The sequence below is a fragment of the Oncorhynchus mykiss genome, chromosome 7 (genome assembly GCF_013265735.2).
Source record: "Oncorhynchus mykiss isolate Arlee chromosome 7, USDA_OmykA_1.1, whole genome shotgun sequence".
Taxonomy (NCBI): domain Eukaryota; kingdom Metazoa; phylum Chordata; class Actinopteri; order Salmoniformes; family Salmonidae; genus Oncorhynchus; species Oncorhynchus mykiss.
The window spans coordinates 14,957,074-14,974,495 of NC_048571.1; the positions used below are offsets into that span (position 1 = coordinate 14,957,074).

At 40.5% G+C, this 17,422-nt stretch overlaps 2 protein-coding genes across 4 annotated transcripts in view; both read right to left on the bottom strand.

Annotated features, from left to right (window-relative positions):
- Window positions 1–4,131: 4,131 nt before the first annotated feature.
- On the bottom strand, window positions 4,132–14,588 carry LOC110527372 (polypyrimidine tract-binding protein 1). Of its 3 annotated transcripts, XM_036982702.1 has the most exons (17): window positions 14,494–14,583; window positions 13,791–13,847; window positions 13,624–13,642; window positions 13,086–13,128; window positions 11,201–11,373; window positions 10,728–10,874; window positions 10,366–10,575; window positions 10,141–10,251; window positions 9,805–9,994; window positions 9,573–9,647; window positions 8,316–8,452; window positions 7,655–7,688; window positions 7,075–7,167; window positions 6,887–6,976; window positions 6,600–6,726; window positions 6,447–6,524; window positions 4,132–5,861 (listed from the first exon to the last, which is right to left on the bottom strand). In XM_036982702.1, exons 1-17 carry the CDS (start codon window positions 14,499–14,501, stop codon window positions 5,729–5,731), a joined length of 1,725 nt encoding a protein of 574 aa, XP_036838597.1. In that variant the 5' UTR covers window positions 14,502–14,583; the 3' UTR covers window positions 4,132–5,728. The 3 variants fall into 3 exon arrangements, with proteins under 3 accessions (XP_036838597.1, XP_036838595.1, XP_036838596.1); XM_036982700.1 differs by having other exon boundaries at window positions 6,447–6,726; window positions 14,494–14,588; XM_036982701.1 differs by lacking the exon at window positions 14,494–14,583 and adding an exon at window positions 14,031–14,053 and having other exon boundaries at window positions 6,447–6,726.
- A 964-nt stretch (window positions 14,589–15,552) lies between these two features.
- LOC110527381 (paralemmin-1) overlaps window positions 15,553–17,422 on the bottom strand; it is a 16,485-nt gene continuing 14,615 nt past the window's right edge. The window contains exon 6 of the mRNA XM_036982710.1: window positions 15,553–17,422. This exon is cut by the window's right edge and continues 436 nt beyond it. The gene's annotated coding sequence lies outside the window, so the exon portion shown is untranslated.

Genomic DNA, 17,422 nt, shown 5'->3' on the forward strand with positions numbered 1-17,422 from the left:
CTCACTCAGAGCAGGCGGAGTCTCTCAGTCTCTTACCTCTGGGGACAGTGTCTGACTCACTGCTCTCGCGGCTCTGAAGCCGCTTAGTTCAGCTGTATTAAACTGTATGTATCCACATGTGCATAACATGGGTTAGGATAATACTGACAGTGTTAGGTTAGATTATCACTGACAATCCAGTTACTACATCTGTACAAATCAAGTCATTACTACACCTTTATTGTACAATTAAGGTATTACTACATTTGTACTGTTCCACAATAATGTAGTTATCATTGTAGCGCATCTGTGCTGCAAGAATGTATATAATCAAAGTATTAAGAGTATTGTAATAATAAATACTAATCTGTATGAACAGACCTATATATATATATACCCCCATCATAACCAATATAACCCAAATACAGCTGTAAAATAATACATCTACTGGCACACAGGGTCTGCTCTGTGTAATAAACCATTCTAACCAACCAAAATAAATTAATAATAAACTAAGCATTCTAACCATCATAACCTAAATAAATTAATAATAAACTAACCATTCTAACCATCATAACCAAAATAAATGAATAATAAACTAACCATCATAAATTAATAATAAACTATCCATCATAACTTAAATAAATGAATAACAAGCATTTCGCTACATCCGGAATGACATCTGCTAAATGTGTATGTGACCAATAAAAATGTGATTTCAATAAACCAACCATCATACCTAAAAATGTTTTTATAAACTAACCATTCTAACCATCATAACCTAAATAAATTAATAATAAACTAACCATCATAACCTAAAAATGTTTTTATAAACTAACCATTCTAACCATCATAACCTAAATAAATTAATAATAAACTAACCATCATAACCTAAAAATGTTTTTATAAACTAACCATTTTAACCATCATAACCTAAAAATGGTTTTATAAACTAACCATTCTAACCATCATAACCTAAAAATGGTTTTATAAACTAACCATTCTAACCATCATAACCTAAAAATGGTTTTATAAACTAACCATTCTAACCATCCTAACCTAAAAATGGTTTTATAAACTAACCATTCTAACCATCATGACCTGAATAAATTAATAATAAACTAACCATTCTAACCATCATAACCTAAATAAATTAATAATAAACTAACCATTCTAACCCAAACAACCCAGACCCAGCTGCATGTTGTCTGACTGTCTGACTGAATTATTCATAAGGTGGCTGTCTGGAGCACGCATGTTTAAACACACACCTCTCGTCCCTCCTCTACCCCTCCCTCCTAGTCTCCTGTCTCGCTCCTCTCCATCTCTCTGCCGGTCTGCAGCGTGCATGTTTAAACACACTTGCAGGAGGAAGTAGCTTGTAGATGTTCTACCCAACCCAACACACGAGCAGAACAGGGTTGAGTAACCCTGGAGCTGTGTGAGCTTAAGTGCCTTGCTCAAGGGCGCAAAGGCAGTATGTAGGACATGGGATAGAGGCCACTGCCAGCAGCCCTCCGGCTGTCTGCTCACTCCCGGCAGATAATCCCCACGAGCCCTGGGATCTGAATTGGCAACCCTCCGGTTACTGGCCCGCTTCATATGCAGGATAATGACAGATATATAATTTTTTACAAGGGCAGTTCTAATATATATATATATATATATATATATATATATATATATATATATATATATATATATATATATATATATAGTACCAGACAAAAGTTAGGACGCACCTACTCTTTACAGGGTTTTTCTTTATTTGTACTATTTTCTACATTGTAGAATAATAGTGGAGACTTCAAAACTATGAAATAACACATATGGAATCATGAAGTAACCAAATAAGTGTTAAACAAATCAAAATATATTTTACATTTGAGATTCTTCAAAGTAGCCACCCTTTGCTTTGATTGACAGCTTTGCACACTCTTGGCATTCTCTCAACCAGCTTCATGAGGTATGCCTTGTTAAAAGTTAATTTGTGGAATTTCTTTCCTTCTTAATGCATTTGGGGCAATCACTTGTGTTGTGACAAGGTAGGAGTGGCATACAGAAGATAGCCCTATTTGGTAAATGACCAAGTCAATTTTATGGCAAGAACAGCTCAAATAAGCAAAAAGAAATGACAGTCCATCATTATTTTAAGACATGAAGGTCAGTCAAATGTCAAGAACTTTAAAAGTTTCTTCAGCGCTATGAAGAAACTGGCTCTCATGAGGACCACCATAGGAAAGGAAAACCCAGAGTTAACTCTGCTGCAGAGGATAAGTTCATTAAAGTTACAAGCCTCAGAAATTGCAGCCCAAATAAATGCTTCACAGTTCAAGTAACAGACACATCTCAACATCAACTGTTCAGAGGAGACTGTGAACCAGGCCTTCATGGTCAATTTTCAAAGAAACCCCTACTAAAGGACACCAATAAGAAGAATAGACTTGTTTGGGCCAAGGAACACAAGCAATGGACATTAGACCGGTGGAAATCTGTCCTTTTGGTCCGATGAGTCCAAATGTGAGATTTTTGGTTCCAACCGCCGTGTCTTTGTGAGACGCAGAGTAGGTGAACAGATTATCTCAGCATGTGTGGATCCCACCGTGAAGCATGGATTAGGAGGTGTGATGGTGCTTTGCTGGTGACACTGTCTGTGATTTATTTAGAATTCAAGGCACACTTAACCAGCATGGCTACCATTGCATTCTTCAGCGATACGCCATCCCATCTGGTTTGCGCTTAGTGGGACTATCATTTGTTTTTCAATAGGACAACCAAACACACCTCCAAGCTGTGTAAGGGCTATTTGACCAAGAAGGAGAGTGATGGAGTGCTGCATAAGATGACCTGGCCTCCACAGGGTAGCCTAGTGGTTAGTGTTGGACTAGTAACCGGAAGGTTGCAAGTTCAAACCCCCGTGCTGACAAGGTACAAATCTGTCGTTCTGCCCCTGAACAGGCAGTTAACCCACTGTTCCTAGGCCGTCATTGAAAATACGAATTTGTTTTTATCTGACTTGCCGACTTGCCTAGTTAAATAAAGGTTAAAAAAAAATAAAATAAAAAAAACTCCACCCAATTGAGATGGTTTGGGATGAGTTGTAGCACAGAATGAAGGAAAAGCAGCCAACAAGTGCTCAGCATATGTGGGGAACTCCTTCAAGACTGTTGGAAAAACATTCCAGGTGAAGCTGGTTGAGGGAATGCAAAGCTGTCATCAAGGCAAAGGGTGGCTACTTTGAAGAATCTCAAATATAAAATATATTTTGATTTTTTTAACACTTTTTTGGTTACTACAGGACTCCATGTGTTATTTAATAGTTGTGATGTCTTCACTACTATTCTACAATGTAGATAATAAAAATAAAAACCCTTGAATGAGTAGGTGTGTCCAAACTTTTGACTGGTACTGTATATTGAAGAAAATCCAAGTGTGTGGGCGGGAAATTACTACTATTTCATCACCACCACCAGACCCCTACGGTTATAAGGGAGACATGAGGTCTGAACAGAAGGCACCAAAGCAATGTCCTAGGAGTAAAAGTACAAAGGAAGAAGAAGGAAGAAAATGTCACAAAGGCAATGTCACAGGGATAATCACCAGGGCCCAGTTTTTCTAAAGTTAACTATCTGGATTTCGGTAATCGGATTAGATTAAATGCATAGAAATAAAATGAATAGAACAGGCAAATCATTGACTTGAACTACTGTTCTATTCATTCTATTTCTATGCATTTAATCCTATTTCTATGCATTTAATCCTATCTAATTGGTGAAAAAGTCACCTCTGTAGCTGTGGGGACAGAGTCAGGGAGATGATCACCAGGTTGTCATCTTCGTAGCAGCGGGGACAGTCAGAGAAATAATCACAAGGTAAAGTCACCTCTGTATCAGTGGGGACAAAGTCAGTAAGAGATGGCTCCACCTAGTGCCATATTATCTTCCTGGATAGTGATGTATACATGGCTCCAGCTCCACCAAGTGGCCATACAGGGATTGACTAGTGAGAGGGTAATTCCCAAGCCTATCAGAAGGCAAAGAAGCTTCAAATCTTTTCAGATCTACAAGTGTGCCTATAGGGAGTAGGGGCCGGGGGTAGTGCCTTGAGACTAGGGGGCCATTTGGAAATCATCAAACATCAAAAACACAAGGCTGTGTTCCATTAAGTTTAATTTCTTTGTGATACAAAACTCATCTTTACAGCCCTCCAGAGAAAGCTGGCATTACCTTTATATCAAAATATACATGTTGGAATCAACGTTTGTTAACTATATATCAAAATATACATGTTGGAATGAAATGGAATCTGTGGTACAATCCAAATCACTGTGGTACAAAAACACTAAATATAGACAGACAAAAACCCTCCCCCTGCTTCATGACATCACATCCTGTTGACCCCTGACCCCAATAAAACCCATAATGGAAAATAAAAGCGACAACCGTTGCCAGGAAAGGAACACAGAACTACCTCACAGCTATCCACTGTGATATCATCAACTAGGTCAACATACAGTATATATTCATGCTTAAAGTACTCTACCAACAGCGGAATTTAACTGTAATTAATAAGAAATGGGCCAAGAAACCAAATATCACAAATTCAAGGTATAACTCACTCAAAATTACGATTTTTAAATCTAGTGGCCAACTGATTAGGTATAAAATGAAAACAAAATCAAATCCCTAAAGGCGATTTGGACCATAGAATCAAACCAATGGGAGAAGAGAGTTTAGAACGTTGTCTTTTACACTGACACGGATCGTTTAAGTAGCAGGGGTGGTAGGTACTTTGGTCCTCAATAACATCAACCATCAATAGCTACATGAAACAATTTATGCTACAGAAGAATCTATAGCAAAAGCCATATATAGATAGTCAGTGACAGAACAAAGGTAATAAATACGTTTGTGTTGTAGGCACTAAATACCTAAGGCTGTATGAAATAAAATTGGAGAATTGCATGTGTGTATCTGTAAAATATTAGGGGTGAAGTAGGCACTAAAGACTAAATGCTGCATGATTTTAAATGGCACCCCTGGAGCAAGAATTAAGACTTGAGGCACAGTGACCGGTAGATATCAAACAGTACACGGTATAGAAAATGATAAGAGTATAGAACTACTAATGTTACAAAAATACAATGGAATGCATAGTGTACATCTAGAAACCAAAAAGGTAAGACCACAGCCATATATTTCAAATCAAATTATTGATGTTCAAAGAAATATATTTTTTTAAGAGTCCAAATCGTATAAAATCAATGTAATAGCATGGAAAGGCTAGCCGGCTGGTCTGGTTAAGGCACTAGACTGTTGCGGAAAGGCATTTTGTTAGAGCAATATGACTAGTGGTGAAGATCCCAAGGACAGACAGTAGAAACAGAAAACATTAATCAATGGATTTTTTTTTTTTTAAGTATATCAAATGAAAAAACATTGTAATCTAGAAACAGAAGGACTAGATGTGCATTCTGCAGAGTGTAGAAACAGAAATACTAGATGTGTATCTTGGAGAGTTCTATGAGTTTCCCTCCATAGAAGTCGAACTACTAAAATAAAATATGAACCGATTATATCCATAGTAAACGTAAATAATTGTGTAAAAATAATGATAAAACTTAAACAAGTATAAAGGAATGATTAAGTGTCTCGTGTAGAACAAGACTTGACATACAAACGACGTGGAAGGCATTCTGATGAACAGGTTTGGTCTATACTCTAGTTACAGCTGTGTGTGAGTGATTGTGTTAGATGGTAGATTTGGAGAAAGACACTCTGAGGTGGTGGTTATCTCCCAGGTCATGGTTGTGGAACTCGATGAGACTCTCAACAGCTTCCTCCACTGAGCTCATCTGGATCAGAGCCATTTTACGGTCCTTCCTATACACACACCAGGAAAGAGGATTCCCCATTACATCAGGTAGTGATGCCATAAAGACTAGAACATCGTCAGGTAGTGATGCCATAAAGACTAGAACATCGTCAGGTAGTGATGCCAAAGACTAGAACATCGTCAGGTAGTGATGCCACAAAGACTAGAACATCGTCAGGTAGTGATGCCATAAAGACTAGAACATCATCAGGTAGTGATGCAATAAAGACCATTCCACCATTGGGTAGTGACATCATAAAGACCTTTACATTGTCGGGTAGTGATGCCACAAAGACGATTACATCATTAGGTAAAGATGTCCTAAAGACAAGCACATCAATTACCTCAACTAACCTGTACCCCCGCACACTGACTCGGTACTGGTGCCCCCAGTATATAGCCTCGTTATTGTGTTTTAGTCTACTTGATAAATATTTTCTTAACTCTTCTTGAACTGCACTGTTGGGTTAAGGGCTTGTAAGTAAGCATTTCACGGTAAAGTCTACACTTGTATTCGTCGCATGTGACAAATAAAGTTGATTTGATGATTAGGTAGTGATGTCATGAAAGTGTAGTTGGATGTTGAGACATACTGGAAGAACTTGAAGGCCGTGACTGAAGCTCCTGAACTGCTGAACAGTGCCTTCAGATCCTCCTCCCCTACTGCAGGACTAGAGAGAGAAAGAGAAAGCAATAGGACAATCAAACATAAAGGGGATGTTGTGTGTGTGTGTGTGTGTACGTACGGTATGTTGGAGAGGTGCAGTGTGCCAGAGGGAGGGTAGATGTTGTTGTAGTTTTTGGAGCCAGGCTTCTTAAAACGGTGGAGAGGAGAGGTGGCATAGTCCTTTGTCAACCCCTGGTCCTCATGGCCTTGAATAGGATAGAGTACAACATGTCATGACACAACAGTAGTGGATGTTAGACGGCCCATACCTTCCCTGGGCAGCTGTGTGTTTAGACATGGTAGTGTGTGTACATACAGGCAGCTGTACAGTGGTGTGTCTACATGGTAGTGTGTGTACGTACATACCTTCTCTGGGCAGCTGTACGGTGGTGTGTTTAGACATGGAGACACGTAGAGACCGGCCATGGAGACGCACCCCGTTCAGGTGGCTCATCGCTGAGGAGAAGACAAGCCCGTCAAACACCAGAGCACACACACTAACTACTGCAACGCACACAACAACACACAGACGCACAGTCACATACACACAGTACCTAGCTGAGCCTGTGTGCCATCAGCCATCTGGACCAGAGCGTTGTCCTTCTTATTGAACAGAATCTTCACTCTCATCACGTCGCCATACACACCTGGAGAACACACACAGGTTAAAACACAGCACACACTCCAAACCAGATGCATTTTTCATGAAGAAAGAGACTTAGTTGTAATGTCAGTGTTGTAATGTGATTGTCTTGATCAACAGCAGACAGACTAGACTACTGCAATGCCCAGACAACAGGTTCTATACCACCACACTACTCAGTTTCTGGCCATTGAAATGAAACGACTGATTCATGTAAAGGAGAGCTTGGATTTCTGATTCAGACAGACAGACCACAACATGAAAACCAGCCCAGGTAACAGATAGATTCAGTACCAGTTGGTAATTAAATAAATATATTAAGTGAAACAGATTAAAGAATGGTAAAATAATAAAAAGTATATATTTTAGGTCAATATAAGGGTAAATGAAGACTGAATGAGGTAGGTACAGTGATGATATAATATTATTGGTAACAGTAGGTAAATGTAAAATCTAAAGTCATAAAGGGAAACGAAAGGCTGATAACATACCAAAGAGAATAAAGAGGCAGTTTGGTGTAACGCTCTTTATAAACAGCAGGGGGAGGTAGAGGAACCAGGGAGGGGGAGAGAGAAAGAGGGAGGGGACAGGGGTAAAGTGGAGTCAGGGATGGAGGGATGGAGTCCAGCAGTCAGCAGCCAAGAGGTCCACGGGAGGATCACATGGAGGAGGGAGAGATAGAGAGAGGGAGAATGATGAGAAGAAAAAGTTGGCATAGGAGTGAGTTTTTATAAAGGGCAAAGAGCAGGATGAGATGGGGAGGGAGAGAGAATAAAAGAAAGAAAAGGAGGTAAAGAAGAAAAAAACAAGGTCAGTAAACACAGAATAGTGTCTAAATTAAAACACTGTTACTAAGGCAACATTAGGAGAAAAGAGAGATTAACAATGCAACAGGTCAGATAATACAGTACAATAACATGGCCGGTGTCTCTATATAAGGATTATTGTGTCTCCAGCAACTCAAGAATAGACAAAAAGGAAGCCATGAAATGGAAGATAACAGAAGACTGTTAGTTCTAAACTGTGGAGATACACCCATTTAAAGGGCCCAGAGGAAAAGTTTACTCTGGTGTGCTTGTACGATAGAGAAAGGATATGTACTGGTGTGCTTGTGGGTGAGAGAAAGAGTGTGTGGGTAGTAACAGTTCTGACCTCTGGGTTGAGGTTGCTGACCAATAGGACGCCAGCTTGTCCTCCTCCACCGCCGAGGGCTTGCAGGCCGAGACGACTAGCGGCCATGCCCCCTGGACCCATACCAAATGACGCCAAGGCACCGGGCATAGACAAACCTAGACACATATAAAGAAACACATTATCTCAAGCACCGGGGCCAACCTGTGCAGCTGGAGTAGACCGACCGATGATTTGACAATGTAGCAAAAGCTATGTAATAAATGGAGTAAGAACAGGGTTGTAGTAGGCTACAGGTAGAGTGAACCAGCTGACTGGAATTTTGGATGAAAAGCATGCCCAATTTCAAATGACTGCTTCTCATCCCCAGATGATAAGATATGCATATTATTAGTACATTTGGATAGAAAACACTGAAGTTTCTAAAACTGTTTGAATCATGTCTGTGAGTATAACAGAACTTATGTAGCAGGTGAAACCCCGAGGACAAACCATTCAGATTTTTTCCCCCCAATGAGTTTTCACTGGGATTCCAGATTCCTACTGCTTCCACTGGATGTCACCAGTCTTTAGAAATTGCCTGTTATTCCTTTGTGTAATGAATATGTACGGCCATCTTGAACGAGTGTCACTTCATGTGTACTGTTTGAGAGGCGCAAGACCAGAAAGCTAGCTACAGTTTGTTTTCTTCCTGTTTTGAACACAGATCATCCAGTCTTCAATTTTATTGATTATTTACTTTTAAAAAATACTTAAAGTTGTGTAATACAAGTAGTTTGACATTTTTTTGGCAAAGTTTACAGGCAACTTTTGAGATATTTTGTAGTCACGTTGCGCAGGACGGAACCAGTGTTTTTCTGGATCAAACGCGCCAAATAAATTGACATTTTGGATATATATGGACGGAATTAATCGGAAAAAAGGACCATTTGTGATGTCTATGGGAAATATTTGAGTGCCAACAGAAGAAGCTCGTCAAAGGTAGGGCATGATTTATATTTTTATTTCTGCGTTTTGTGTCGAGCCTGTAGGGTTGAAATGTTCTCTCTTTTGTTTACTATGGGGCTATCCTCGCCGAAAAGCCTTTTTGAAATCTGACATGTTGGATGGATTCACAACACGTGTAGCTTTAATTTGGTATCTTACGTGTGTGGTTTCATGAAAGTTTGATTTTTATAGGAATTTATTTGAATTTGGCGCTCTGCATTTTCACTGGCTTTTAGCAAAGTGGGAGGCTACCGTCCCACATATCCCAGAGAGGTTAATGTGAGGATGTACCTGCTGCCTGCTGTAGAGTGAAGGCCTGGGGGAATCCGTGTCCATACGGAGACGCTGAGATCAGACCTGGAGACCCTGGAAAGAGATAGAAGGTGGGGGGAGGGAAGGGAAAAAGACATGAATCTAATTTCAGTGTCAGTTTGACAGTCTCCAGAAGAGCACCCTGGTAGCTACGTGCTAGCTCCTGGCACAAAACAGTTTGAGAAACACCGGTCTAACGTGTGTGTGTTACCGAAGGCGGCAGCAGCCATCGCGTGCTGGTCCATTCCAGGCTGAGGGTTGTGTTGCTCTCCAGTAGAAAGGTCAGGTCTGGTGTAGTCACGGCTCTTATCGTTGTTAAACTTCACGTTGAGGCTGGTCAGCTTGGAGAAACTCACCCTCAGAGTACAGCAACCGTTATAGATGTTCTGACCGTCTAGAGACTGCAGAGAGACAGAGGGATTAGGGGTGTGGAAGTTCAGGCAAGTCCATTTACAGCATCTATTATTGATGTTCTGACCATCTGGAGATGGCAGAGAGAGAGAGATGGAGAAATCAGAGGTTTATTAGAGAGGGGGGGGGCACGTACCATTTTGGTGTGCTGTGCCGTCATGGGGTCAGCGTATTGGACCAGAGCCTGGAACTGGTTGTTCTTAGTGAAGGTGATGATCTTCAGAACAGACCCATACTTGGAGAAGATCTACAGGGGAGAACACGCACAGGTTACATCCCTGCTGCAGGCATTTTGACAACAAGAAAAAGAAAACCATTTGAACACACTCATGACTAAGAAACACTGGAGGAGTGTGCGTACCTGGTGCAGGACTTCCAGTGTGACGGGGTAGAAGAGGTTTTCCACTATGACTCTAAGGACAGGGCTCTGGGTGGCCATGCCTCTGGCTCCCATCTCTCCCCCTCCAACTGACATGGTAGCACCCATTACACCCCCCATACCGGACATGGTAGAGCCCAACATGGTGCCACCCTGGACAGCATTCACCGCCTGCAGTGCTGCCTGGACTCTCTAGGGAGGGGACACAAACATACACTGTTATTACATTGTACTGTGGGCACTATGCTGTAACCTCTGCATATGACAAAGAAAATGATTTGACAAATGTGCTACAGGTTAGTGAGTCTCATTGGTATGGGTCAATGGTGGAAGTGTCCTCTTACTACTTGGTTAGGTGAGTTGTCGGTCTTGAGTTCCTTGTGGTTGCTGTACTGCATGAATACAGGCTGCTGTCTGATGAGGGGGGTGACCGTAGCGTAGTAGTTCACCATGGTCTGAGCCTGGTCCACAGTGTTCATCTCCAGGAACGCCTACACACACATACATAAGATCAGCCGGGTGTGTGAACACCTTTAGGGTAAAGGATCTGTAGTGTGTGTGAACACCTTTAGGGTAGAGGATCTGTAGTGTGTGTGAACACCTTTAGGGTAGAGGATCTGTAGTGTGTGTGAACACCCCTTAGGGTAGAGGATCTGTAGTGGGTGCGAACACCCCTTAGGGTAGAGGATCTGTAGTGTGTGTGAACACCCCTTAGGGTAGAGGATCAGTAGTGGGTGTGAACACCCCTTAGGGTAGAGGATCAGTAGTGTGTGTGAGAACACCTTTAGGGTAAAGGATCTGTAGTGTGCTCACGTACCTGGTTCTTTCCCTTCATCATCAGAAGGTTGGTGACCTTCCCAAAGGGCATTCCCATGCTGATGACCTCAGAATCCTGGATGTCCCCGGGCAGCTGGCGCAGGTGGATGACACGCGATGGAGCGCTGGGGCTCCGCATCTCACCTTTGAACTTCTTACTGTCATTACCGTTGGCTACAAACAGACAACTTTTAAATTTAACTTCTTACTCTTAGCACAATGAACTACTAGAGAACAGCACAGAACATTCTGATTAACAGACACATTACCATTAGCTACTAGAGAACAACAGAACATTCTGATTAGTAGCTAATGGTAATGTGTCTGTTAATCAGAATGTTCTGTGCTGTTCTCTAGTAGCTAATGGTAATGTGTCTGTTAACTTCTTTGGGGTAGGGGGCAATATTGGGAAGCTTGGATGAAAACATGCCCAAATTAAGCTGCCTGCTACTCAGCCGTAAAAGCTAGAATATGCATATAATTTGTAAATTTGGAAGTTTCTAAAAAACGGTTTGAATGATGTCTGTGTATAACAGAACTCATATGGCAGGCAAAAACCAGAGAAAAAATCCAACCAGGAAGTGGGAAATCTGAGGTTTGTGGTTTTTCAACTCAGCCCCCATTGAAGATACAGGGTGATATTGGTTATGTTTCACTTCCCACGGCTTCCACTAGATGTCAACAGTATTTAGAACCTGTTTTGGGGATTCTACTCTAAAGGAGGGGCTCATAAGGGCTCTGAGTGAGTGGTCTGGCAGAGTGCCACAGCCTCGGTCTGGGCGCTCACGTGAAAGGTGATTTGTGTCTCACTCATTTGTACAGACAAAGGAATTGTCCGGTTGGAACATTAAGTTTTATGTTAAAAACATCCTAAAGATTGATTCCATACTTAGTTTGGCATGTTTCTACGGGCTGTAACGGAACTTTTTTTTATACTTTTCGTCCGACGTTCGGCACGACCTGAACACACTTTTGGATTTGTTTATCAAACACCCTAACAAAAGAAGATATTTGACAATAACTGATGGACATTATCGAACAAATCAAACATTTTTGGTGGAACTGGGATTCCGGGGAGTGCATTCTGATGAAGATCAAAGGTAAGTGAATATTTAAAATGCGATTTCTGACTACCCACTCTTTTTGGCTGCTTTGTTGTCTAAAGGCTATACTCAGATTATTGCATGGTTTGCTTTCTTAAAAAATCTGACACAGCGGTGAGAAGTTTATCTAAAGTTCCACGTATAATAGTCGTATCTTTATTATGAGTGTTTCTGTAAATTTATGTGGCTCTCTGCAATATCACCGCATGTTTTAGAACTACTGAATGTAACACGCCAATGTAAACTCAGATTTAAAAAAAATATATATATATATAAATATGAACTTTATCAAACAAAACATACACGTATTGTGTAACATGAAGTCCTATGAGTGTCATCTGATGAAGATCAAAGGTTAGCGATTAATTGATCTATTTCTGCTTTTTGTGACTTCTCTCCTTGGCTGGAAAAAATGGCTGTGTTTTTCTGTGGCTTGGTGGTGATCTAACATAATCGTTTGTGGTGCTTTCGCTGTAAATCCTTTTTGAAATCAGACACTGTGGCTGGATTAACGAGAATTGTATCTTTAAAATTGTTTAAAATACTTGTATGCTTGAGGAATTTTAATTATACGATTTTTGTTGTTTCGAATTTGGCACCCTACACTTTCACTGGCTGTTGTGGGGTCCTAGACAGGTTAATCAGAGTGATCTGTGCTGTTCTCTAGTATCTAATGGTAATGTGTCTGTTAATCAGAATGTTCTATGCTGTTCTCTAGTAGCTAATGGTAGTGTGTCTCTTAGAGAACAACATTCTGATTAACCATCAGCTACACACACACACCTGGGGTCATGATGTAGGAGGAGAAGAGTTCATCAGATCCCCTCTGGAAGAGAAAGGAACATTCACAATCACCATACATCATGGAGACAGAGACAGGCCTAGCTGGGTTGTAGTCACTAAGCACTAACTGGAAGAAAACATGAACATGCTCAATAACAAACTTGTTTCCATTTTCTGTTCCAAAACGTTTTGCTACATACACCAACAAATACGACCTGGGTAAATGTATTAACAGAGTTATGGCTGGAGAGGAGCAGTCTGTCAGACAGATGGTCTTGCTCGGCCAGACTACAGTTAATGAAGCCGCTCTGTGTCAGTCAGTCAATGGTGCTCATGTCTGGAGTGGCCCAGCAGCCTCACTCCATCTCTCTACAATACAGCTACTGTTCCAGCCAGAGACACAAAGACACTCATGCTAACAGCACTCAAGAGACACAGCCCGAGAGGAGAGACTTTAACCAACGTTTTAGCACAGAAGACAGGGGTAAAGACACAGAGAAAAAACAAGGAATTAAATTGTGAATGAAAAGATGCCTACCTTGGTACCCACTGAGACACTGGGGAGAGAGAGAAAAGGAGGGTTACTCATTTGAGTTACTCCAAAGATGGCAGGATGCATTTTCCTAAAAGATCAACCAATCAGCAAATCACTCAATCAACATTTTACATTGATTGTAAATGAAAAAATCTTATCAGGAGACTTACTCTATGTCTGTGACGTAGCCAGGTCCCATAGGATACAGATCAGCATCTAATTTGTGTCTGTTGAGACAAAGGGGGGGAGGGACAAGGAAATGGGAGGATAGAGGAAGATAAGTTACTAACTTTATGAAAGTTCATAGCTAGCTAGAAACTGCATTGACTCAAGAAAAGTTGCGTTAGTTCACTTCGTTGAATTGAAATGTCCCCTGAGCAGCTAATAGCCATAGAATTGGAAGAATTTACCCTAATCCCGAACACACAACATTCGCCTTCCACAAACACGAGCGCACATATGGGAATGCGGAAACTAGCTAACGTTACAAAGACACGTTGATTCAAGATGGGCGTTTTTTTCAAACTACATTTGGCAATACGTTAAATGTGGTTACTTTTGTCTACATGGAAAAAAAACTGCAACTAACGTTTTTTTCTGTTATTTGCAAAATAATACGTTTTTAAAAAAAACAACCCTTATTAAAAGTCTTAACTTCAACTAGTTCCCATCTCTTCCGGACACGCTCACGCGCAGACAATGCTAACTAGCTAGCCTTGTTGAAAGTCTCAAACATCATCTCGTCTCAAACTAAAAGTTAAACTACTACTAAACATATTGCATAACAACATAACTGTATATAAAAAAATAGTCAAACTACGGTTAGATTATTTCCGTTTCTTTTCGACATGAAACTACATCTTTTTCACTCACCCTTCCATCGTTCGATATAATCCACAGGTCTCTGGAACGGCGGCAGATTTCCTTGATTTTCATACAAAATGGCTGAATACACCGAGGCGTTCGTTGATTGGTCCAGGAACTTGGAAAAACCCGAAATGGGCGGGCACTTACACCTAGCACCGCGAATTGATTGGTTCGTAAAAGGGTGGTTATAACATTCTGTTAAAGTTCTCGACCGAAATTTGACCAAAATAATTGTGAAACCATACCCTTGCTTTGTTGACACACATTGATTTATTATGTTCTAGTATCGGATGGCTGACTCGCAAACCTTTGCAACTAAACAATGAATGCTGCTTCTTTCCTGTTTCACAATCAGTTCATGTAATTCAGAAAATACAAATTCCATAGAGTTGTAGTTCATGCACTGGCCAACAGATGGCATAATTTGTCTATTACAGGGCTGACTGAGGAGGAGCAGCTGTGTGATTTGGTTTACTATGGGACTCTAAGCAAGACCTGCTGGGTCAAAATATCAACGTTCATTATACTTCAGCAGCAGATTACTATGCTGGATACAATGGAATAGTCATTTAGGTACAAACTCCATGCTTGGTAAAACAAAATCAACCACACATGAATTAATCAAAAGTATTTCACAGACTTAACCCAGGTGTTTTTTTTGCATGTTTTTTTGTTGTTGTATTAAGTGGTTTGAAACAGTTGTTACTATTTCCAATGCATAAAAAAGCAGAGGTAATCTATGGTGTGTGGATATGACCCATAAACAACCCCAGCTAACCCAAGACCATCACACTCCCTGGTTCCAGCGAGATATCTGTAATCTCTCACTGTCTTGCTCCTCTCTCTCTCTCTCTCTCTCTCTCTCTCTCTCTCTCTCTCTCTCTCTCCCCCTAACCACACCTTCTCTCTCCACCTCCCTCTCCCCTCTCTATTTCCCTTCATTCAACCTGTCCTCTCCAGTCTCCCTTCTCTCCCCCCTCCCTCTCTCATCCCAGACCCCACCCTTTCTCTTTCCCCTGGTGTACACTGTAGAACAGGGTAATGGAATACACAGACACCAGAGAGTCTCTGGGAATGGAAGGTTTATTCTGCTGACGACAGGTTTCACCTTCCCTTCGATCCCAATAGAACCCATTATTACATTCATGTTAAGCAATATGCCGAAAGGATGGATATAGTTATCAATGATACTGATCAGACCTGATGAGGAGTATTACGATCAATAACAACATTAATCAGAGTTAGAGTTAATGCTACATCAGAAGATTCAACATCACTGACTCAACAAAATTCATAAGCATCAGCATTTAAACAATGGCTGGGCTTGACTCAAACAGTGAAAAAGCCATCTTTTAATTAAAAATAATAATAAAATAGTGAAATGTGTTTATGAGTTGCACAGTGTCATAGTGAGTCTAATGAGGAGATTAGTGGAGATCAATAGATTACTAGATGTAAGTAGAGTATAAATGACTTGAGATGATGAGATAGAGATGACGACATGGGATGGACAGTTTAAAACAGAGATAATAATGTTATCTGAGATGCACCAGATGACATGGTGTGGCTGATTGATTGAATTGGTGTTCCTATTGATTTGTGATGATGGTACAAGCTTGCATGCGGAGTGTGGCTGGCTATGATTTGGCAGAAACCAAACCAATGAATACATTGTATAAAACTTGATATCAACATATTTGAATACTGTTCACACTGTGAAACTATATTACAGAGACAATATAATATGAAACTGACTCATAAATACTCGATACACAGGGAAATATACAAAATGTATGTCTTCTTCATATTCTGGACTAAAAAAACAATGGTAGACATTTTCCAGATGGCTCCGATAGCAGACACATTACAATACAAAGACCTGCTACATTTTCTTTTCAACAATAACGTGACGGCACATCCAGTTCAATAATAAAGAGAATATTAATAGAATAGCATACAGAAGTACACACAGAATACACTATAAATGTCAAGACAGAAAAATATAAAAATAGCATTCACAATAAAAGAATAATCCATATCAGAAGAAGTACATCGTAGTAAATAGTAGTACAATAGCAGTACACAGTGAGGGAGGTTTTGTTTGATCAGTCTGGAGGTACTAGCTGTATCTGAAACAGCAGCCCTTTTCCTATACTAGTGCACTGTGGGAGTGTTTTGGCCCAAAGTACTATAGGGAATAGGGTTCCATTTCAGATTTCCCAATTGTTATTGTAGTACTAGAGTAATACATAGTCTAGTGTATATTGTCCTGGCTGTAGGTTGTTATTGTAGTACTAGAGTAGTACATAGTCTAGTGTATATGGTCCTGGCTGTAGGTTGTTATTGTAGTACTAGAGTAATACATAGTCTAGTGTATATTGTCCTGGCTGTAGGTTGTTATTGTAGTACTAGAGTAGTACATAGTCTAGTGTATATTGTCCTGGCTGTAGGTTGTTATTGTAGTACTAGAGTAGTACATAGTCTAGTGTATATGGTCCTGGCTGTAGGTTGTTATTGTAGTACTAGAGTAATACATAGTCTAGTGTATATTGTCCTGGCTGAATGTTGTTATTGTAGTACTAGAGTAGTACATAGTCTAGTGTATATTGTCCTGGCTGTAGGTTGTTATTGTAGTACTAGAGTAATACATAGTCTAGTGTATATTGTCCTGGCTGTAGGTTGTTGTTGTAGTACTACTACAGTAATACAGTAGTATTGATTCTCCAGTGTCTGTTGGCTGTATATGGTTGGTGTTGGCTGTAGTTTTTGCTGCTTGGCAGGAGGAGTCGGACTGTTTGGTTTTGTAGTCCTGTGAAGTGTGTGATCAGACACACATACACGTACGCACTCAAGTCTCTCTTGCTCTGACACACTCACACACACACACACAAGCATCTTTCTTTGACACACACACACAGACAGACACACACACACA

Excerpts from the sequence above, each read along its gene's own strand:
- LOC110527372 (XM_036982700.1), bottom strand. Across the intron at positions 9,648-9,804 it reads GATGGCTGCTGCCGCCTTCG|GGTCTCCAGGTCTGATCTCA; the intron begins GTAACACACACA and ends ATCTCTTTCCAG. Across the intron at positions 7,689-8,315 it reads TCAGCAACCTCAACCCAGAG|AGCGTTACACCAAACTGCCT; the intron begins GTCAGAACTGTT and ends CTGTTTATAAAG.